The sequence below is a fragment of the Myxine glutinosa genome, chromosome 9, assembly GCF_964187855.1.
Source record: "Myxine glutinosa chromosome 9, kmMyxGlut1.1, whole genome shotgun sequence".
NCBI classification, from domain to species: domain Eukaryota; kingdom Metazoa; phylum Chordata; class Myxini; order Myxiniformes; family Myxinidae; genus Myxine; species Myxine glutinosa.
Window position 1 is genome coordinate 120,674,674 of NC_136269.1, and position 24,309 is coordinate 120,698,982.

At 46.3% G+C, this 24,309-nt stretch overlaps 2 protein-coding genes across 6 annotated transcripts in view; one reads left to right on the plus strand and one right to left on the minus strand.

Annotated features, from left to right (window-relative positions):
* Positions 1–11,174, minus strand: part of ORC5 (origin recognition complex subunit 5) — a 57,605-nt gene extending 46,431 nt beyond the window's left edge. Inside the window, exons 1-2 of one of the 5 annotated variants that reach the window (XM_078784840.1) lie at positions 11,065–11,174; positions 9,170–9,206 (exon numbers count right to left, since the gene is read on the minus strand). The gene's annotated coding sequence lies outside the window, so the exon portion shown is untranslated. Of the gene's footprint in view, positions 1–9,169; positions 9,514–11,064 lie in introns of those variants that run through there. The other 4 variants (XM_068128342.2, XM_078784839.1, XM_078784838.1 and 1 more) reach the window with 4 other exon arrangements.
* Positions 11,175–11,192: 18 nt separating this feature from the next.
* Positions 11,193–21,427, plus strand: LOC137435010 (MICOS complex subunit MIC19). Its single transcript, XM_068128338.2, has 8 exons — positions 11,193–11,627; positions 11,937–12,027; positions 14,236–14,278; positions 14,519–14,612; positions 18,161–18,244; positions 18,339–18,409; positions 21,030–21,165; positions 21,297–21,427. The coding sequence occupies exons 1-8, from the start codon at positions 11,547–11,549 to the stop codon at positions 21,318–21,320; spliced, it is 624 nt and encodes a 207-aa protein (XP_067984439.2). The 5' UTR covers positions 11,193–11,546; the 3' UTR covers positions 21,321–21,427.
* Positions 21,428–24,309: the final 2,882 nt, after the last annotated feature.

Sequence of the window (24,309 nt, forward strand, 5' to 3'; positions counted from 1 at the left end):
TGTCTGTCTGTCTGTCTGTCTGTCTGTCTCTCTCTCTCTCTCTCTCTCTCTCTGTCTCTCTCTCCAGCAAAAAATCGGTATTTTTAATATTTTTATAAATACTTCTACGGTTTTGAGATTTGTACAGTAAACTCAATAAAGGTTAAAGGTTTGCCCCCCATAGTTAGTCACACGAGCAACATGTAGCCTCATTTGTAGTATAGTTATGTCTTAGTATATGTGAGAGTAGGCCCCTTCCAGTGTTAATCCTGCGTTGAGTAAAGACAGGAGGATAGGCCCTACTTCTACAAACCATTCCGCGTCCATAGGCTCCATCCATTGCGGCTAAAAAGCCCTTGTTATGCTGGGTGCGAGTTAACACGAGGTCAGCCTCAGAAGGTGGAGGAGGGTTGAGGTCAGCGCAGCGGCGAGGCGATGACGGTAAGAATGAGCCACCAATCAGGGCTCACAGCATGTGGCTGCAGCACTGCGTCACAGGGCGTGGTTGGGACATTCGATTGGGCTAAGGGCGTGGCAATAAAACCCTTTGCGCGAAGCCCCCACCTCAGTTGAGTCAAGTTGAGTTGAGTTGCGTGCTAGTCCAGTTATGGGAGAGGTGCGCTGCAAGAAGTTACGAGTTCTCAGTTCTGAGAAGGGAGAAGCGTTTGAAAGGACTGGCAGAGGAGAGAGAGGACGCGCTTGAAGAGGATCACTCGCACTGTATGAACTTGGTTACGAGGAATACGTGGGCACAGCCAGGGTGTTGATAACTTGCGCGGTTCAGCTAAAGCGAATAAACTTGCGTGGTTTATGGTCATAGATGGTCGGGTTGAGGGTCCAAGGGTCCAAGGGAATGCGAAAACAACTTGCTTTCGTCTCCTGGAAAGCAAATCCAACGGAAGGAAATCTCATTTCCTTTCACAAAGCCCGAAACAAGTGTGTGTCCACCTTCAGGAGAGCCAGGAAACAATATCTCACCATTCTCAAGAACGTACTCTCTTATCTGTCTCCCTCTTCCAAATCCTGGTGGCATCTGGTCAAATCTGTTTCTGGTGTTTGTTCCCCCTCCATCCCCTCCCTCACCTCAAACGGCTTAACGGCTGACTCCGCACGTGAAAAAGCTGAATGCCTCAACTCTGTGTTTGCCTCTAAATCTTGTGTCTCTATGGAATACTGCTCTCCCCTCTGGTCTGGTGCTCCTGCCTCACACCTAGCCCGTCTTCACGCTGTTGAAACCAAAGCGTTCAGAATCATTGGAATCTCCCGCGATGAAGCTAACTCCAAGGGCCTTTCACTCACTCACCGCAGGCAGGTTGGTGGTCTTTCCGTCTTCTACCGACTCCTCTCTGGCCTTGCCCCCCCAGCCCTTTCTGGGCTCTGTCCCCCAAATATTCCTACAGGTCGCACAAGATCTGCCTGCAACCCTCTTATGGTTAAACTGCCAAAATCAAGACTTTCTGCTCACCTTCACTCCTTCATTCCTCTTTTCTCCCGCCTCTGGAACAAACTCCCTCACTCTCTTCAATCCCACTCCACCCTCCAGGTCTTTAAAACAGCTGTTCACCACCATCTCTTATCCTCCCCCATCCAAAACCTTGATCTTTTCTACCCCCGCTAATTTCGGTTCCCTTGTGTTTTATACTTCTCCCACCCCCCCCCCCCCTTCCCACGCCTCCTGCCCCCAAGCCCTCTCCCTCCCACACTTCTCCCTGCTCTCAAATGTTGTGGTTGTGTGCTTCCCCTTCTCTCCCCATCTTGTCTTCCGCTCCCTCTTTTTGTATATTTTGTTTGTCTGGTTGATTTGTTTGTGAAATAAATGTTAGCTCTTTCACGAGCCTCGATTCAGTATACAAAAAAAAACAAAAAAAACAAACAAAAAAAACGCGGCAGAATAACTGCCAGCCGCGCTAAGTCCGCCCTCTACCGTTTGCCCCGAGATTACCTGTTTGTTCGAGCGACACGATACGATTTCCTGCCTTCGCCTACCTCCATCTTCGCGGGACGTGCCGGGGACCGTGGAGAGCCGGACGGGGCCGAGCCTGGACGACCACCGCGGCGCTGGAGAACATCATCCTGCCCATCTGCAATCCCCATGTGAGTGTGTCAGACTGGCCCGTTTGTCCTTGGGTATTAAGAATTAAGACTGTCTAAGCTGCCCTGTGTCTCTTCGTCCTGAGCTGTAAATACGTGCAATAATAATTAAACCTATTTGTTCTTCCTTTTCTTCTGAATTTGATCGTCTTTGTGATTTCTCCATTGACTAAGCGTGGCACGGGTAAAACCGCTTGAATCGGGTTCCACTATCTATAACGGCGCGGATCACGTGTACGCAAACCGCTCGGCGTATCACCATCACACGTGGTTCGTGCAAGGCTTATTTCCTCGCTTCCAGGGCAGCGCTAGTACTTAGGTACGAGCGAATTTGGTCCCGAAACCCTATTTGGCGCTGTCCGGAAGGGACGTCATAGGTCTCGGGTTGCGCCAGGCTAGTAAAGACAAGGGGATTAATCCCCGCTTGATAAGGGGAGAAGGCCGGCGACAGATCCGCAACATTAGGTGTCGGGGAGTGGGATTTGGAACCCAGCCAATTTTTTTTGGACAAATTTGCCCCAAAATTACGAGCGACCGAAATTTAGTTTTTAAGAACCAAAATGAAATTCGTGCTATGGCTAGCCAAAGCGGTCGAATGCCGGTGGGGGTAAATGAAGAGGAAGAGTTGATAACCCAGGACCCACAGGAAGAATTGGGGGAAGAAGAGGCAATTGATGAGGGTGCGGCAGCAGAGGTAGAAAATGGCGGCGCCTCGCACGTGGCGGTGGCAGCCGGGCCCGCTGTGCAGACCGGGCTCGACATTGGGTCATACCTAGCCCAAATTATGAGGGACATGAAAGAAATGAGGGACGAGGCAAGGTGTAATATGGGCACCCAAAAGAATGACATCAATAAAATAAATGGGAAAATGGACACCCAAAGTGACAAATCCACCCGGGACATGAAGAAAATGGGCGACCAATTGGAAGAATTGGGGGACAAATCCACCCGGGGCATAGAAAAAATGGGTGATCAATTGAAGGAAATGGGGGACAAATCCACCCGGGACATTAAAAAAATGGGTGATCAATTGGAAGAGGTGAAAAAGTGGCTGGAAAGCAAAATGGACACCCAAAAGAACGAATTGGAAAAAATGAGGGTGGCGTCTAAGAGGGAAATAGAAGAGATGGGGGAGGACATAAGGCGCGGGTTGAGCGAAGAGGTCGCATTGGTACGCGACGAGGTAAAGCAGTGCGAGGAGCGCGTGGAGAAGGAGTTGAGGAAGAGTACGGCCAGATTGCATGGGGGTATAGAGGAATTGATGCGGGAAGTCGAGAAGCTGACAGTGGGACAGCAGGAGTTAAGGGAGCAAGTGGGTAAGAACACGGACGTGATAGGGGGGCTGAAAGCAGCACAAAGGGAAATTAAGAAAGAACTTATAGCGACGAAGAAAGAATGTCAGATGGTACATGAGGGGCTGACGAAGAGGATAGATGACGTGGTAGAGACGTTGGAGATGAGGGAACGAGAAGTCAAGACCCATATAGAGACGACCAGGGTGGTCTTAGAAGAAGAAATTGCGGGGGCGCACCGGGAAATAGAAGGGGTGAAACAAAAGTTGGAGGAAGAGGAAGAAGGGGTGAGTGAAATTAAGAAGAGACGGAAGAAGACTAAAAAAGAAATAAAGGAGGAGGTGATGGAATACGTGCAAGGTCTGTGTTCACATCATGATGACGTGCTTGCTAACCAAATAAAGAGTTTGCAGGTGGCAGAGGAAAAGCGAGGAAGAAGAAGCGCCGAGGTGAGTGGCGATATTGGCGGAAATGTATATGGTGCGAGGGGAGGTTCCACGAGCGTGGGTTTTGGAATAGACCCGGGCGCTCGTGGAAGGTCCGTGGTGCGATGTGTGAAGGTGACTGGCGCGCGTGTGCAAAAGAAGTGTGCGCCGAAGCGCGAGTGTATGACGGAGTGCGAGTGGGAAGAGTGTGTCGAAGAAGAGTGTGCGATGGCCAAGAGTGAGAGCGAATGCACACCAGAGCGTGTTGTAGAGAGTGTGCAGGAGTGCACACCAGGGCTCGTGATTGGGTGTGTACCAGAGGAGTGCACACCCATGGTTGTTACTGAGGGTGTAACAAAAGAGTGTGCGCGAGGGTGTGCGATGGCCGAGTGTGTAACGGAGTGTGCGAGTGGTATGAGAGTGCCAGAGTGTGTGCGAGGGTGTGTGATAATGGAGTGTGTGAGCGGCGTGAGTGCACCTGTGTGGTGTGCACCTGAGTGTGCAAGAAAAGAGAATGCACGAGAGCGTGCGGTAGCCGAATGCAGGGGGTGTATGGGAGGTGCTGGAGCGCCGCGTTGTGTGCGTATGGAGCGGGTCGCGTGGTGTGAGAACGCGGCCCGGGCATCGACGCAGACTGGGGGAGCGTTTAGGGTGACGTACAGCCGACGCGAGCCTTCGGTGCGTGGTGTGCTTTGTGTGCAGCGGGGATCGGCGGGGATCGTTGCTGCGGTGGTGTGCACGATTCGTGCCGGGCACCGCCCTGTATGGTCCGTGCCGCGCCTTGGCGGGAAAGGCGATCGGCACGGTTCAAGGGGAGGAAGGAGAGGTCGGAGCGGCGCCCCCTAGCGGGTGCGGTGCTCCGACCGTGGGCGGTTGGGGCCATCGTGCATGGGACCGCAAGGCTCCACGCAGGGATGGGCCACTCAACCTTGGCCCAAGCATGCCTCCTCCCCTGAATCAAAAATGCCGGACGGACCCAACCTACAGGCGACCAACCACCCGCATGCATTGCTCGGCTTTTCGAAGCCGAGCTGTGACGAAAATGTATTGCCACACGGAGAGACTCGAGTACAGTGGACGATTAGCCATAGTGTTGGCGAATGGTACCCGGCGTGGCGGGGTGGTGGTTTATCCATTCCTCACACGCATTTTGGGGCACATGAGCAATAGATTATGGGGTGGCAGTGTAAACTAGCCGAGGGCGGGCTAGGATATTGCTAGGGATTTAGAGATGACGGTAGAGGATAAGATTTAAGTAGTGACTTTTGTACAGGTAGAGGGGACGTAGAGAGATTAGTTGGATGATAATGACGAGGGAGTGCTTAGTGTAAGGGAAGACGGGAAAGCACGAGTATTAGGGGGAAGTAGTCAGCTATATGATGCTGTGTGTGTGTAGTAGTGTGGAGAAATTGTGTGTGAGGATGAGCTTGAGCAAATGAGGAATTGAATGAGAATCACTGTGTGTATTGAGCTTGAGAATGAGGCGCAAATGAGGAAATGGTTGGGGATAACCAGAGGTGGTGTATTGAGGATGAATGGAGTGTGTTGAAGTGAATTGACTTGCATGGTGTGCAAGTGGGGAACAGGTGTGTGGGTACAAGAAGTGTGCAAGAGGACTTGGTGTGTGTGAGAATATTTGGTGTGGAATGCTTGGTGGGAGATAGAAGGTGTGGAATGCATGGTGCGAAGGAGTGAATGGGGGGAGATGGACCCCTTCACGAATACCCGGGGAGGGTAGTTTAAAGTCAGGTAGCGGGCTTAGGTAAATTGTTGGATATTGACACCTGTGGTGCAGGAAGTAGCAGGAAGTGCTTGGATGGGTGCATGAGTCTGTGGAATGGCTGGGCGTGTGGGCTTTGTTGGTGCGTATGGTTATTGGAGCACTCCACCACTGGTAGTTTGTCGGCCAGGTGAGGCCGCAGGTAGGCTCTGGGAGCCAGTTAGTTATGAGTAGTGTTCAGTGGGGCCCGAGGATCCAGGAGAAGGACCCGGGTAGCCCAATGCCGAGGAGGGCATCAGGGGGTGAGAGAGCCAGGAGGGGCCTTCCCCAATTTAGGTAGTCACAAGGAGCAAGGTAAGCTCGGGTGGCGACTTCAGTGGCGGAAGTGCGCAGGTAGGTAGTCCTGCTAGTGGAGCCACATGACCCAGCCCCGAAATTGTGCAAAGGCACAGTAAGAAAAATTGGGGAGTGAGACCAAAATTTGGAAGGCACCAGGTGGTAAATGGGAATCAGGTTTTTAGAATTGCATAGTTTAAAGATGCCGATTGGCAGGGCATGACCCCAGGGTAGTTTAAAAGTTAATGTCAACTCGTGTAGTTAGGATGAGGAGATCCCTTCGTGCCATCCACATTCATTCACCAAGGTGACAAAGCTCCGAACCAGCACCAAGTGCAATGATTTGAGTGAGTAAGACGCATCTCGACGTGATTTGACAATGTGTTTATTCCATCTCTTCCTTCTTGGGAGGGATTGGACGACGAATTCGGCTTAGAGGGGGATATGGGAGACAGGACGTAGAGACGGAATTGTAATTTGTAAATACAGGGAAGGGCAAGGGTAGTGTAAGCTGACATGGGGGGGTACGAACGGTTAGGGACGAGCATGAGGGGCAATGCAGCCCCTCATGCTGCATTGCCTTGATTGATGTGTACCCTTGCGCCCTTTCCTTTGCTAACTGTGCTTTGTCTCTCCTCCCCACCCATGGACCCATTTTGGAGGAGCTGCGCAGCAGCCGAGAACGGTGCAGCTGCACTTTGCTACACATGTGCAGCTGCACATTGCTCTGCCTGTGGGGCTGCACATTGCTACACCCATGCAGATGAACTGCACGGTGCTTTGCTGCCATACTCTTTATTATAACTTTGCTGCACATGCAGGGACACTTTGCTGCACCACATTACACATGGACCACACATTTTGTGGCCTTACACTTTGCTGAGCAGTCATTTGCTGCAAACTTACCTCGCATCTTCGGACCACGTATTTTGAGTGGCATCAATGTCACGCAGTTGGACCACATAAGGTTGGCCCTGCTGACAAATAAAAACGAACACGGGTTCTTGTACATTTTATTCTTGGTGTGCCAGGAAAGAAGAACTTTAAGTTTTTATTGCACACGGAAGATGAAGCAAGAAGAAGATGCGGCCCAGCAGCAAATGGTGAACTGTGAACTTTTTGAATGTGTTATGTGTATTGGTGCATTGCTGTGCTTTTTCTCCCCTCCAATCTTCTTTCCAAAAAGAATGGGTCCTGGGTTATAGAGATGTAAATAATTAGGTTCTGTAATTGTAAATAAGATGCGACCCACCGGCTTTATGTGTAGTTTGAGAATTAATTCCGCAATTCGGTTAGTTGTGGGTGCGATTCTGTTAGTTAGTTACACAACGCAGTAGGTGGGACACATCTAATGTTGTAAAACTATCACATACACGGGTTAGAGTAAATGTTAGAGGGGAACCACATCTAAGTGTCACATGTAATTAAAAACTAGTCCCAAGTCTTTCTCAAAACCGGTCGTTCACACTTGTGTGGGTTCGACTCGGGGACGAGTCTGACGAGGGAGGGGGGCAGTGCTACGGTTTTGAGATTTGTACAGTAAACTCAATAAAGGTTAAAGATTTGCCCCCCATAGTTAGTCACACGAGCAACATGTAGCCTCATTTGTAGTATAGTTATGTCTTAGTATATTTGAGAGTAGGCCCCTTCCAGTGTTAATCCTGCGTTGTGTAAAGACAGGAGGAAAGGCCCTACTTCTACAAACCATTCCACGTCCATAGGCTCGATCCATTGCGGCTAAAAAGCCCTGGTTATGCTGGGCGCGAGTTAACACGAGGTGGGCCGCGGAAGGTGGAGGAGGGTTGAGGTCGGCGCAGCGGCGAGGCAATGACGTTAAGAATGAGCCACCAATCAGGGCTCACAGCGTGTGGCTGCAGCACTGCATCACAGGGCGTGGTTGGGACATTCAATCGGGCTAAGGGCGTGGCAATAAAACCCTTTTTGTGCGAAGCCCCCACCTCAGTTGAGTCGAGTTGAGTTGCGCGCTAGTCCAGTTATGGGAGAGGTGCGCGGAAAGAAGTTAGGAGTTCTCAGTTCTGAGAAGGGAGAGGCGTTTGAAAGGACTGGCAGAGGAGAGAGAGGACGCGCTTGAAGAGGATCACTCGCACTGTATGAACTTGGTTACGAGGAATACGTGGGCACAGCCAGGGCGTTGATAACTTGCGCGGTTCAGCTAAAGCGAATGAACGTGGCTGAATAACGCTAAGTCCGCCCTCTCCCGTTCGCCCCGAGATTACCCGTTTGTTCGAGCGACACGATACGAGTTCCTGCCTTTGCCTACCTCCATCTTCGCGGGACGTGCCGGGGACCGTGGAGAGCCGAGCCTGGACGACCACCGCGGCGCTGGAGAACATCATCCTGCCCATCTGCAATCCCCGTGTGAGTGTGTCAGACTGGCCTGTTTGTCCTTGGGTATTAAGAATTAAGACTGTCTAAGCTGCCCTGTGTCTCTTCGTCTTGAGCTGTAAATACGTGCAATAATAATTAAACCTATTTGTTCTTCCTTTTCTTCTGAATTTGATCGTCTTTGTGATTTCTCCATTGACTAAGCGTGGCACGGGTAAAACCGCTTGAATCGGGTTCCACTATCTATAACGGCGCAGATCACGTGTACGCAAACCGCTCGGCGTATCACCATCATACATGGTTCATGCGAGGCTTATTTCCTCGCTTCCAGGGCATCGCTAGTACTTAGGTACGAGCGAATTTGGTCCCGAAACCCTATTTGGCGCTGTCCGGAAGGGACGTCATAGGTCTCGGGTCGCGCCAGGCTAGTAAAGACAAGGGCATTAATCCCCCCTTGATAAGGGGAGAAGGCCGGCGACAGATCCGCAACAATACCAAAGATCAAATGCAAGGATTGGTGAAAAATTTGAGAGAAATACGAAATGACCGCAATAATCAATGCACGCACTCTACAAATAAATAGGCACCGCAACTTAATAAATGATGTTGTTTGAAAAAAAATCCCATGAAAAACCCATGAAAAATGTCTCGGCCGGGGTTCAAATTGGAATGTCTCGGCCGGGGTTCAAATTGTAATGTCTCGGCCGGGGTTCAAATTGGAATGTCTCGGCCGGGGGTTCAAATTGGAATGACTCGGCCAGGGTTCAAATTGGAATGACTTGGCCGGGGTTCAAATTGAAATGTCTCGGCCGGGGTTCAAATTGGAATGATTCGGCCGGGGTTCAAATTGGAATGACTCGGCCGGGGTTCAAATTGAAATAACTCGGCCGGGGTTCAAACCGCTGACCTCCCAGGCTCAATGGAAACGCTCCAACCATTAGAAGGATTAGACGATCGTGTAATCATGATGTCCGACTCACCAACCCATTCATGGTGATCTCTTCCTCTCTTCTCTCCCTTGTGAATGGAGACAACTTATAAACGAACTTACATAATCATCTTGTAACACCGAATCCATCACAACTCGGGTCCTCCAAAAACCCAAGAGGAGGTAATTTCGGCAGTACCAAAGAGAGCAAACGTTTAGACCGAGATACGAAATACTTTACCCAAAATCCACCATTACCACTCTCGATCTCTCGCAAGACACTACCCACCATCCTCGAGCTCTCACAAGATCGACTACCCACCACCCTCGAGCTCTCACAAGATCGACTACCCACCACCCTCTTGTAAGATCGACTACCCATCACCCTCGAGCTCTCACAAGATCGACTACCCACCACCCTCAAGCTCTCACACGATAGACTGACTACCCACCACCCTCGAGCTCTCACAAGATCGACTACCCACCACCCTCGAGCTCTCACACGATAGACTGACTACCCACCACCCTCGAGCTCTCACACGATAGACTGACTACCCACCACCCTCGAGCTCTCACACGATAGACTGACTACCCACCACCCTCGAGCTCTCACACGATAGACAGACTACCCACCACCTTCGAGCTCTCACACGATAGACAGACGACCCACCACCCTCGAGCTCTCACACGATATACCGACTACCCACCACCCTCGAGCACTCACACGATATACCGACTACCCACCAGCCTCGAGCTCTCACACGATAGACTGACTACCCACCACCCTCGAGCTCTCACGCGATAGACTGACTACCCACCATCCTCGAGCTCTCACACGATATACTGACTACCCACCACCATCGAGCTCTCACACGATACTGACTACCCACCACCCTCGAGCTCTCACAAGATCGACTACCCACCACCCTCGAGCTCTCACACGATAGACTGACTACCCACCACCCTCGAGCTCTCACACGATAGACTGACTACCCACCACCCTCGAGCTCTCACACGATAGACTGACTACCCACCACCCTCGAGCTCTCACACGATAGACAGACTACCCACCAGCCTCGAGCTCTCACACGATAGACTGACTACCCACCATCCTCGAGCTCTCACACGATATACTGACTACCCACCACCATCGAGCTCTCACACGATACTGACTACCCACCACCCTCGAGCTCTCACAAGATCGACTACCCACCACCCTCGAGCTCTCACACGATATACCGACTACCCACCACCCTCGAGCACTCACACGATATACCGACTACCCACCACCCTCGAGCTCTCACGCGATAGACTGACTACCCACCATCCTCGAGCTCTCACACGATATACTGACTACCCACCACCATCGAGCTCTCACACGATACTGACTACCCACCACCCTCGAGCTCTCACACGATAAACTGACTACCCACCATCCTCGAGCTCTCACACGATATACTGACTACCCACCAGCCTCGAGCTCTCACACGATATACTGACTACCCACCACCCTCGAGCTCTCACACGATAAACTGACTACCCACCACCCTCGAGCACTCACACGATATACCGACTACCCACCAGCCTCGAGCTCTCACACGATAGACTGACTACCCACCACCCTCGAGCTCTCACACGATAGACTGACTACCCACCACCCTCGAGCTCTCACACGATAGACTAACTACCCACCACCCTCGAGCTCTCACACGATAGACTGACTACGCACCACCCTCGAGCTCTCACACGATATACTGACTACCCACCACCCTCGAGCTCTCACAGTCACACGATATACTGACTACTCACCAACATCGAGCTCTCACACGATAAACTGACTACCAACCACCCTCGAGCTCTCACACGATATACTGACTACCAACCACCCTCGAGCTCTCACACGACAGACTGACTACCCACCGCCCTCTTGTAACATCGACTACCCACCGGCGTCTTGTAACATCGACTACCCACCGCCCTCTTGTAACATCGACTACCCACCACCCACTGCTTTAAAACCACAAACCAATGACACCGGCCATATGGAGCATAACGAGCCAATCAAATGGCAGCTTACTACGAATTGCAGTCGCCCAATAAGAAGCCTTCTTGTTGAATATTACTGTACAGCGTTCTCCAGATTAATCCGTTATTAAAAATTTTGTTAAACTTAAGGAAAATAAAACGGCGTTCGCTTGTACTCGAGTCTCGGCGGATGGAATGAAAAAAAGAGTGAGGAGACCATCGACGGGATAGTGAGATTGACTTCATTCGGTGGCTGGAGCTTGCTGGAGGAGGACGAGGGGTTTGTGTACAGTACGGGACTGTTAGTGTTACTTAGCCGTTGGGACTCGGACACGGATTTTGAGACTTAGTACAAGGAGAGAACCTGCTCGGCCTTCACCTCCCAATCTCCCTTCACAAGGGCGATGGGCAGCGGCGGCAGCACCCATCGAATGTCGTACGAGCTGGACGAGAACCAGCAGGTCACTGTTGTAAAGGGCATCAAGGTAAAGCAGCACCATGGAGTCCTTGAGGCGGCTTCGCGGTGAGAGGAAACCGAAATCACCCGTGTGGGGACAACCTGGCCCTTTCACCTTGAAAATGGTCGTGTCGTCACGTTACCATTGGCTTGCGTTGCCGCGAATGTTACCCGTGACCGCGAGTACCTCCACCTAAGTTCTAACTGGTGGCTTAACACCACATGACCATGGTCGTGCCGAGCATGGTTGTTGCCAACCACGTGACTTACATAAGTTACATTTGGTCTTGAAGTTGAGTCTTGGTCGCTTTCAGTGTCGTTCCCTCTTTGCCCACAGCTCTCGGAACATGCCGTGAGGCGCATGAAAGAGCCAAATGGTGGTGGTGGTGCCATATCGACCCCCACGAAGCCCCAACCAACATCTCCAGGTGAAGACCGGAAGTGTACCTTTTAAAGATTTTATTTATTTATTGCGTCATTTCCGCATTGGATGGATGTTTAAAACGGTCGGACATGCCTGGCAATCCAGGACTTTACGAATATTTTGTGTGGTTTAGTTCATGCCCTCCCATAGAAGGTACAAGATCCAAACATTCAATTCAATCTATTCCTCATTCCACCCAAATGGCGGGGGACCTAGAGTATCTGCTCCTTGTCATTTTGAACCTCTTGTCCAACAAACATTCTATATTCCGTTCTTGTAACGGTGAGGAATGGAGGTGGACAAGATGGATAGAGGAGCAAAATTTGGGGGGAGGGAGCAGAGGTTAACGTGGATAGAAAATATGGTTTTGGATTGGGGGTGATCTGAGATGGTGGTGAACAGCTGTCTTGAAGACTTGGAGGGAAGAATGAGATTGAAGAGAATGTGGAAGTTGGTTCCACAGGTTGGAGGAAAAAAAGACAGACAAATGATCTGTTGTTCTTTCCTGGATCTGCCTTATGCTGTGGAAAGTCAGCCACTGAGTTTCACCCAAAAACCAGAGGGATAGGCCGCAGGTTGGTTACCCTAGTGTGGAATGGACCCGTATTCTTAAAAATTATTTGGCATTTACATTCACACTCAAATGGCCTATCTCGTACATGCAATGCAGCCAAGATGGAGTGGTAGGTTTCTTCTTCACAGGAGATTGGTAGGTTTCTTCTTCACAGGAGATTGGTGAGTCATATTGGCTATGTGTTTTATGTTTTCACCCCTGTCTGTCTGTCTGTCTGTTTGTGAACAAGATATCTCAAAAAGTTGTGGACGGATGCAGACGAAATTTGGCAGAGATGTAGCGAATGTGACAAGGACGAAATGATTAGATTTTGGTGAAGATCCGGATTCGGATTCGGCTACTAGAATTTTTAAAGTGATTCTTCACCATTGGGAGATGCGGCCAAAAACGATGCGTAGCAGGATATCTCAAAAAGTTGTGGATGGATGATTTTGATTAAATATGATCCTGTATTGTGATTTTCTGGTCTACTCTGGTCTACAAAACTAAACTGTTCACTTGGCGGAGGTATGCTCTCTACTGACTGCCTTTCTAGTTTAATGAAATGACATTTCATAAAAAGCTGAGATGCCAAACCAGCCTTTCGGAATAAGCCATGTTGTAGTTCATATCTTTCGCTTGAATCCACAGTCCAGTTTTTGGTGAATGAGTTACTTCAACCCTGTGTTGTTGGGTATATAGGGGTCATATGTCTCGGTTTGGCTTCTATCAAGTTAACCCTTTGAGTGCGGGATTTTTTTTTGATAAAAACACCCCTGGTACGGGATTAATTTGGCATTACGGTAATGCAACCACGTACTGACGATCTATTTATAGGTATAGTCGATGACGTGTAGTAACGTCATCCGTACACAAAACTTTTTCGCGGGTTGCGGCACTGGATGTCATCCGTACTCAAATGGTTAATAGCTCTTTTTTTTTTTTTTAAGAGTTGTACAAGCCGACTGAAGGTTTATTAGCCCGTCCCCTGCACAACAGGAGACTGGGCTTTGCAATCACGCGTGCGTGTCCGTGTGTCCGGGCCAGAACCTTTTTACCATTTGAGCTATTATCATCAAATTTCCACCAAAGCTTTATTATGATAAATACAGAGAAGGCAAATTCATAATTTTGTCAAGAGGTCAAAGGTCGGCGTCACATTAACATCGTCACTTTTCATCCGATTGACCTGAAATTTTAAGTATTTTGCATATTGGGTCACTGAATTGGTTCCCCAATCAAAACGCTAGAAGCTGATTGGTTTTTTCTTTTAGATCAAAAGGTCAAAGGTAGAGGTTGCATTAAATCGTCAATTTTCGTCCAATTTACCTAAAATTAAAAAAGATTGCATATCAGTTCACAGAATGGGTTCACCAATGAAAAGATAGAAGCTGATTATTTTTTTTAGATCTTTAGCTCAAAGGTTAAGACTGCATAAAATCATGTTTTTTTTTTTTAACTGCTTACGTTATTTTGAGCATGTCGAAGAAGAAGATGTCTAAATAGAAACGGAAGCAGACGGGCGTTGCATTTTCAGATGCTTTCTCGTTTTCTTATTGGTTTCCTTATTGTTATTCCTCCTTCACTGTGAATAATTACCAAATGTCTTGTATCCAAGTCAAAATGAAAGCTGTCTCATTTCTTTTGTTGATTTTTCAGTGACACAAGCACCAGATACACCTAAAGAAGAGCCCTGCTCTCGGTCAGAAGCACACTCGCTCATTCACACATTTTATACCTGTTTTCCTGATGGTCTTGTTTCCAAGTAGTATTGCAATATCATCCTGTTTGTTGGTTTTCTGCTTCTCTGCTTCTCATATACTCTGGTTATTGACCGCCGGGCCTACTCTGCCATTCAACTCGCCTTTTGTGTGTTTTTATTTACTTATTTGTTTTTAATCCTGCACTGGCTGTTGACTCAGGTAGCGTGTATGTTATTCAGGCAGCTAAGAGAAAACTATGCGAACCAAGAGAGGTTCATGCCCAACCTAGCGTACTCATGGGGAGAAGAGGAAAAGCGGAAATTGCTTTCCACGGTGAGGCCAGATGCTTCAAGCAAAATACCTTGGCAATGTCCTTAAAGATTGGTATCTGCAAGTATGTAGTACTTCAAAGACCCGTGGTTGGAAATGTTTTTTTTTGTATTGTTACTATGGTAAGGATATCCTAATAAGACATCAGCATGGGTATGTGAAACCACTATCTCGGTGAACATTCAGCAATTTTGCTTTTCTCATCAACTATAAGGTAAATAAACTTCATTTTTACTCCACTGAGTGCATTGAGAAAAGCAGTGCAATTGCTGTGACGTCACTGGTACCCGGAGGATGTTTGTCTCGTCTAAGTCCTGTGTTGTGTCTTGTATGTTATGTCTTTTTGCCGAAAACACTCCCTGGTACTCACTGAATAAGTTTTAGCGAAGATGCGTTCGGCCATCTGAAAAAATAAATGGGGACGCACACATATACACACACACTACATGAGAAGATGGTGGTGATGAGGGAGGCTGTATGACTTCCCAGTCGTGCCGCCTCCCTCTCGCCTGGGACGGAGACAACCAGAAGCTGTGTCGCAAAAATCAGTTTTGAAGTCAGTAAAGACTGACCTGAGAACGGCAGCTTTGATGGGACAAGATGGTGGTCGGTGTCGCACCATTCGACGTGCGTTTTTGTGGCCTGGCTCTGGAGCTTGATGGGACGTGTGCACCCTGTGTGGGAAGGGCCAAGCTTTGATAGACCTCCTCCTGTAGAGCTCCATCCATTGAGGATGTGAAAGAGCGAGGTGAGATTGAGGATTCGTGCCGTGTGCGGCGACTTCGGAGTGCACTGCAGCTTTGATGGGGCGGAGGGCCGTGCATGTGGTGCCCGAGATAGCATGTGGCGCGAAATCGACCACGGTCGCGTTTTGAGGGTACCGGTACCTCTAAATATTGATCCAAAATGACAAGTTCATCTCAACTTATGCATTGTCAACATTTGATTTCATGTTCAGGATACTCTTGGTGTCTAGGTCATCAGAGAAATAGAATGTCAGAGGTTTGTAGGGCAGGGTTGGGGGTATACCAGCAGCTATAGTAGCCCATGGCCTAAATAAGATTGGACCCTGGCTATGGCAGTTTGGTTAGCGTTTGTCATTCGCTGCCATCACCTGGCCATCTTCCCTTTCTAGTCAAAAGGTGAGCGTCATGACAAGTGTTCAAATGTGATGATCACAGCCCTCTCGTCCTTCATTGTCCCCTCCTTGGCCTCGGCCTTGCAAATTGTCAGGGTTTATGTTGAGTTGATTACTCACGAGGTTTCAAAAGGGAACTCGACTGATTTAGCACATCTATATTATCTATACTAGCAACGGTACCCACCCTACGGGCGGGGCTTCAATTGGGAGGCCCAAATGAAAAGGCAAAATATCAGAAATTGAAGGCTTTTTATTTTATTTTAAGCGATTTATATAAACATCAGTTAAATCATATCACACGCAAATCATCAAAATCTAAACTGTATTTGTGGAATTTCAATAAAAGCCACATCACTGTTCATATCGGTAAATATTATTCCATCGTGTTTGAAAAAACTGGGAAATTGGAAAAATTGGGAAATTGGAAAATAAAATTGGGAAAACAATATAGCCTATTTTACTCCAGGGGGTCCCAGGATTACCCACCCAAAATTTCGTTGCCATCGGTTCAGCCGTTTTTGCGGGTACCTGGGAATGGACGGACGGACGGACAGACAGACAGATGTACAGATATTTGGTGAATTATGGTAAGATTATAATGAAGGAGGGTCTATTTATTTGCCAGTCCCTGAATTATTCCCTCAGTTTTGGGGCTAGCCCCACCAAACCTTTTGTGGAACCTTTTGAGGTCCCAGCGGGTGTCCTACGGTGGGCGGGAGGTTTCATAAATTCCTCACTACAATTATCATTTTGAGTTTCTACCCATACGAAACTGCGCCCTATCCGGATGTAAGCACAATCATGGATTTGACAGAAACAATCGCTGGTTTGATAATATCACAATACAATAATTGTGATTTTGAGTTTCCACCCGAATGAAGCCGCTTTTATCCATTCTAAGGTGGGTGGGAGGTTTTATAAATATCTCAATACATTATTTTGTTTCCATCCGTACAACGTGTTGCATATCCACTCTTGCCCACTGGCAAATTAGTCTATTGGTTGTCACATTAGAACAGCATTCATATTTGTTTACAACGTTGTATTTTGTTATATTAATGATATCCTATTCATTTGTGATTGGAATTAAAATATAGAGATCGAGTTGAAAAGAGAATGGGGATTTTTTATTTATTTACGGTGTAACCTGTAGGGCAATGCCGTCTAGAACATCATTTGTTTGTCCATATGCATGTCCCCACAAACATACACCAATCAGAGTTGAGGATCTGGTCACATGACAGGGGAACGTGTTTCGTAACCATTATATTTGCATATTTTACTAAAAGAAAATATAATAACCTTCTGTGGATCGTTTTGGGGTCCCAGCAGGTGTTGTAAGGTAGGTAAATTTCAGAAATTCCTCAATACAATGAGTTTGAAATGTGATCGACACGGACCTTGCTCCCGAATCCGGAAGTGAACAGATGACAATGGTTTTCTGGTTTGATAATATCTCAATACAATCGTGATTTAACATCATATTTTGATATATTAATAACGTCGTATTAATTTGTGATTGGAATGATGAATGATGCTGTTTGGAAAGAAAATATAGAGAACGTGTTGTTAATGCCTGACCGACTGAAGGTGGCACAGGAATGTGAAATTTATTGGTTCATCATTTGACATTCGCCATTTCTTTTTTTTTATCCAAGTCATTCACGAACCAGCAGCTGGCCTGAAGTCAAAATAAATTAATACTTACCTTATTTGCTAACTGCCAACTGGTATCCCCACCTAGGTAATACCATCTTCAACTAAAGTATCAAACGAGGCCAGATACACCGTTGTTGATCGGTCTTGTTTTTTTGCCCAAGTCATTCACGAATCGGCTGTCCATGCATGACATTCGACTGTAGGCGTCACAGGAATGTGGAATTTATTGTTTCATTGTTTGACATTCGCCGTTTTTTTTATCCAAGTCATTCACGAACAGGCTGTCCATGCCTGAAGTCAAAAAAAATTAATAGACATTATTTCCTAACTGCTAACCCCACCCAAATAATACTATCTTCTTCAACTAAAACTAAAGTATCAAACACGGTTGGATACGCCATTGTGGATCGGTCTTGTTTTTTTATTTCGTATCTTTTGCCCAAGTCATTCACGAATCGGCTGTCCATGCATGACGTTCGACTGAAGGTGTCACAGGAATGTGGAATTTATTGGTTCATGGTTTGGCATTTGTCATTAAAGCATTGCCCATTTGCATTTGGCCATCCACCCAGGCTTAGCATGGGCACCTCACTAGGTATAAATAAATGCACCTTATAGAGGTAAATGTGTAACACCATTGTGACCATCCAGTGCTTCATTTAACTTGCTATTCAGAATGATCACATACATGCAGATGGTAATATTGAATTTTCTTTTTAATTATTGTTGTTGTTGTTGCTGCTGGGATTAGGTAGAGCAGCTGAAGCGACAGGAAGAAGAAATGCAGAAGCTGCATGGGAAGTACCGCAAGCAGTTTTCCAAATGGGAAGAGAAGGTGAGTGAGAACAACTTTACTGACATTTGAATTGCTTCGGCTTCATGGTTTGCTGTTTGCTTAGTCTTTGACACCTTTTGGATCACCTTCACAGAGTACTACCCTCCACCAAGGGATCAATGAAGATTTCCGCAGAAATGCAGATCGGGTGGAAGACAAAATCCCGTACGTAATGCCAGTTCAAACCTTTTTCGGTTTTGCCAGGTTGTCTGCAAGATTTTATGAAAACAGAATAAAGCAGGCGTAGTAAAACTTGGTGTTAAACATATAAGGGTGGTTTGAAATCGACCTGGACTTCTGGTTGTAAAAGGTCAACATACTTCGTGGAATCATTAAGAAGTAACTTACTTTTACTGTGTTGTAACCATTCATTACCAATGGGCTGGGAGGATTGTCGAGAGGTACACACACTCTCCTCAACTGTCTAGCCTGCGTTCGAATCGTGACCCAGCTATGAACTGTCATCCTGGTGATTCATCAATGTGTGTGCTGTCCATCGGATAGACGTTAAACTGGGCGTCACATCTGCCAGCATTAGCTGCTGGGTGTTAAAGATCCCACGGTGTCCTTTGTGAAGAGTAGGCAAGCTATCGCTGGCATCCTGAACAAATTGCAAATTCCTGCTCTAATCAGCAATGGCCATTGTATCAGCTGTGCTCCCAGGAACAACAACCAGCACCAACAGGCTGCACATTAAATAATGATTACCATTACCAATAATCACGTTTTTCCTGCTTTAAAGCATGTGCTGAAAAAGAAATACAAAAGTTATATAAAATGAACTAGAAACACCCGTTCTCTCTGGGATTGGCCTGCATTGGGGGTTGGGCGTGGGGGGAAGAGTGGGAATTGAGAATTTTTTTTTTTTTTTAATGCAGTGCCATGTGCAAAGACAAAAACTGTCTCACGAAACTCATGGTGTGGGGGAGGAATTACAGTGCATTCAGAAAGTATTCAGACCCCTTCACTTTTTCACATTTTGTTATGTTGCAGCCTCATGATGAAATCGTTTAAATTCATTTTTTCCCTCATCAATCTACACTCAATACCCCATAATGACAAAGAGAAAACAGGGTTTTAGAAAGTTTTGCAAATTTATTAAAAATAAAAAACTGAAATATCACATTTACATAAGTATTCATACCCTTTGCTATGACACTTGAAATTTAGCTCAGGTGCCTCCCACTTCTCTTGATCATCTTTGAGATGTTTCTACACCTTGATTGGAGTCCACCTGTGGTAAATTCAATTGATTGGACATGATTTGGAAAGGCACACACCTGTCTATATAAGGTCTCACAACTGACAATGCATATCAGAGCAACAGTATCTGGCCACTCTGCCATAAAGCCCAGATCGATGGAGTGTTGCAGTGATGGTTGTCCTTCTGGAAGTTTCTCCCATCTCCACACAGGATCTCTGGAGCTCAGCCAGAGTGACCATCGGGTTCTTGATCACTTCTCTTACCAAGGCCCTTCTCCCCCGATTGCTCAGTTTGGCCAGGCGGCCAGCTCTAGGAAGAGTCCTGGTTGTTCCAAACTTCTTCCATTTAAGAATTATGGAGGCCACTGTGCTCTTGGGAACCTTCAATGCAGCAGAGATTTTTTTTGTAGGCTTCCCCAGATCTGTGCCTCGACACAATCCTGTCTCTGAGGTCTGCAGGCAGTTCCTTCGACCTCCCGGCTTGGATTTTGCTCTGATACGCATTGTCAGCTGTGAGACCTTATATAGACAGGTGTGTGCCTTTCCAAATCATGTCCAATCAATTGAATTTACCACAGGTGGACTCCAATCAAGGTGTAGAAACATCTCAAAGATGATCTGGGGAAATGGGAGGCACCTGAGCTAAATTTCAAGTGTCATAGCAAAGGGTCTGAATACTTATGTAAATGTGATATTTCAGTTTTTTTATTTTTAATAAATTTGCAAAACTTTCTAACATCCTGTTTTCTCTTTGTCATTATGGGGTATTGAGTGTAGATTGATGTAGATTTTTGTGTAGATTGATGTAGTGTTGGTGTTGGGCTAGCGGCTAGGGTGCCGGCTTAGGATCCTAGGATCCTGGGTTCGAATCCCGGTCGATCGCTGAATTAACGCCAGGGGGGTTGACTCAGCCTGTCATCCTTCCGCGGTCGGCTAATTGAGTACCAGTTCACTGGTAATTCCCTGTTTGTCGTTAAAGGCGGCAAAAAGGGTTGGCGTCAGGAAGGGCATCCGGCCGTAAAACATTGCTTCAAAAAGGGGACCGAAAAACAACAACAACCACGGTTCCCGAAAAAAGGCCAACCCCTGATTTGCGGGGAAAAATGGCCTCTAAAGGTGGTTATTTTTTTTTATAATCTACACTCAATACCCCATAATAATAAAAATAAAAAAATAAAAATTTTATTTCATTTTAATTATGGGGTATTGAGTGTAGATTGAGGAGGGAAAAAATGAATTTAAACGATTTCAACATAAGGCTGCAACATAACAAAATGTGAAAAAAGTGAAGGGGTCTGAATACTTTCTGAATGCACTGTATATTATTATGCCCATGACCTGACATTGGGTATCCCCAACAACTGTGCAAGATTTGGGGAGGGATTCACCAAACCATTTGATTCTATAATCAGACGTACATACAAAGAGAATTGCCTTATTAGTCCCCTACCCAGAGGGGCCTATAGCTTTGCTCTTGTTGTTGGGATACATTCATCATGTTGGGATACATTCAAGTTGTTGGGATAATGCAACTTCTCTCTATTATTCTGGTATTTCATGTGTACACGTGTGTGTGTTCCAGGGAAGGCCACTTTGCACCTGTGTGTGCAGAGCTGCAAGATCGGGTTCTCACCTGTTACCTGGAGCATGCAGGGCAAAGCCTCAACTGCTCCACATTGGCAAGGCAGTATGTACAGTGTGTCAATGCTGTCAAACAGGTGTGTACCTTAGGAATGAATGAACAATCTTACCTGTTGCGTTAAAAAACATTTGGTGTTCAACACAAGTATTTGATCCAGGAGACCATTGCTGAATGACTTCATTCATTGTTTCCCTTTCCAACCCACAGGAACTGCTAGGCAAAATTGCCTGATGGGACAACGTGTATCGTTCCTTCCTCTAAATACCATCACTGCTGTTAAAAGGCAATTTGTTCTTTCTTTGGGGTTGCCTGGGGTTCAATAAAAACTGCAAATCAGATGTTTGGTGATGCTGCAATTCATACACGAGCTGTCCGATTGCACGGCGGAGGCGAATTATTTTGAGCTGGTTACACATGGAGTGAGACTGTGCTATCTGTCAATGATCTGAGCTCTTCACATTCCAGCACAAAACCATTTCCTTTGGACAATATCGTCCTCCTGTGGAAATGAATTTTGCTCTTACAACTCGATCCTCGTTTTGATTTCGTTATGACTTTTGGAAATCGTAAGCATTCATTTTCTCTTTTGTGTACTCTATGGATTCTTTGGATGAACTTCTCGCAACAAATTCTTGCCATTGTAAATGAAATTTGCTTTTGAAAGGCTTGGACAACTCTTGATTTGAATATTTTGTTGAAAAAGTTTTCTGATAAATGTATCCTCACATGGGAAGAACTTGTTTGGGTTTCTGTGAGGAGGTGCTGAAAAGCAACTCCACAGCTGTTCACCGAGTCTATCACTTCAACAATGTACCAAATGTCAAAAAGGAAGTAAAGGTCTCTTGGTATCGAAGCGCCAGTTACCCCTGCCACCGAAGGAGGACGGAAGTTGTGTTTTCACCCCTCTGTTTGTCTGTGAGCACAATGTCGCAAAAAGTTGTGGACGGATTCAGTTGAATCTTGGACAGGTTGAGTGTGTGACAAGGACAAATTGAATCGATTTTTGGTGAAGATCTGGATCCTATAATTTTTTGGTGATTCTGCACCATTGAGAGATAGGGCCAAAACATTTTAATTTTTAAATAATATATATATATATATATATATATATATATATATATATATATATATATATATATATATATATATATATATATATCAGGAAATCTTAAAGTTGTGGACAGATTATTAGTGTAGCAGCATAGCAAACCTGTTGTGCATTTTGTGATACAAGCACCAAATTTGGCACAAATGTACATTAATATGTTGCGAACATTTTCAGATATTGGGCCACTTGAAATTCCGTAATTTTTTTTTTCAAATTTTTTCAAATTTCGTAATTTCAAATTTTTCGGGTGACACCGTCACAATTTCGGTCTTCGAGGCCGGCCGATATAGTGGGGCGGCTTAGCCCAAATATTCAAAAGAATTGTGCATTTTGTGATACAAGCACCAAATTTGGCACAAATGTACATTAATATGTTGCGAACATTGTGTGGTCAGCAATGAAGACGAGAGTCTGAATTACATGTATGCAAAAGACCTTGTGAACCAGTGAAGCAAATACACGGGTAAGCATGAATTAAATCTAGGGCATGATATAATTTCCATGATGTTTACCTCTACACTCAATGGTGGAAGGAGGTAATGTTTTGATCCCAGCATGTCTGTATGTCTGTTTGTCTGTTAGTCCACAAAATTCCAGCCAAAGCTTGTAGTAGTGGTAGTTGTAGTGGTAGTGGTGATAACAGAAATTGTTATATAGAACTGAACTTATATTATTATTATATGCAGAAAATAACTTCATTTCTATATGCCCTGCAGTGGACAGGTTAATTGGTTTATGCACTGAAGGGGTCACCCTGGTGTGCACTGCTGTGTTCTGCCTCACTGAGTTGTTCAGGTATGATGTACTCAGCACAAGCTTCCGGTCGGCCCGGAGGTGGGGGTGCGGGGCCTGTCACGGAACGTCAAAACAAACGGCCTGCCGGGGCCGCCCAAAAGTCGGGCGTGAGGGGCGCGTCCACTAATGGAACGCCTCTCGCTTCCCAGATCGAGGGCCACGTGGTCAGGAGAACCTCGTCCCTTCCGGTCACACTTTGCCTATCGGCCGGCCTCGAAGACCGAAATTGTGACGGTGTCACCCGAAAAATTTGAAATTACGAAATTTGAAAAAAAAAATTACGGAATTTCAAGTGGCCCAATATCTGAAAATGTTCGCAACATATTAATGTACATTTGTGCCAAATTTGGTGCTTGTTTCACAAAATGCACAATTCTTTTGAATATTTGGGCTAAGCCGCCCCACTATATGACAAAACTTGGTGGATGATTTGGGGAGGTGACAGATGACAGAACAAGCAGATTCGATTTTGGTTTTGGTCCGGATGACCTTTCAGTGGGATACAAAACAAGCTGTTCAGCCTAGTAGAGAGGTATGTGCTCAAGCAATTGCAGTTTTCGTTTGTTTTTGTAACCTCACCATTTTTCTCATATTCCAAGTGGACAGACTCAAAACATCTAAAGGGGCACTTCATCATTTAAAGAAAAAGGTGTGCTTCTCATTAAATTAGTTATTCTGTACAGTACCTATTGAAAGTCTATACCCGCTTTTAAAAAATTCACCTTTTGTTGCCTTATAGCCTGAAATTAAATTGCATTAAACCAGACTTTTTCCACCCTTATTTTGCACATCGTAACCCACAACTTCCAAGTGAAAAACAAATTCTACAAATTTCACAAAATTAATTAAAAATACAAAACTAGAATATCTTTTTATTGGATAAGTGTCCACCTCTGAGTTAATACTTGGTGGAAGCACCTTTGGCAGCAATTACAGCTGTGATTCTGTTGGGATCGGCCTCTACCAACTTTGCACACCTTGATTTGGTCGAAATTTGCCCATTTCTTCTGCACAAAACTGTTCAGGCTCAGTCAAGTTGCGTGGGGGCGTTGGACAGAAATCTTATATGCCACAGATTTCTAATTGGATTTAGGTTAGTGCTCTGACTGGGACACTCGAGGACATTTATCTTTTTGTTCCTTAGCCCCTCCAGTGTAGCTCAAGCTGTGTGCTTCGGGTCGTTGTCATGCTAGAAGGTGAACTCCCATCCCAATTTCAGCTTTCTTGCATAGGGCAGCAGGTTTTCCTCTCGGATGTTTCTGTATTTTGCTCCATCCATTTTCCCTTCCATCCTGATGAGTGCCCCAGTCCCTGCTG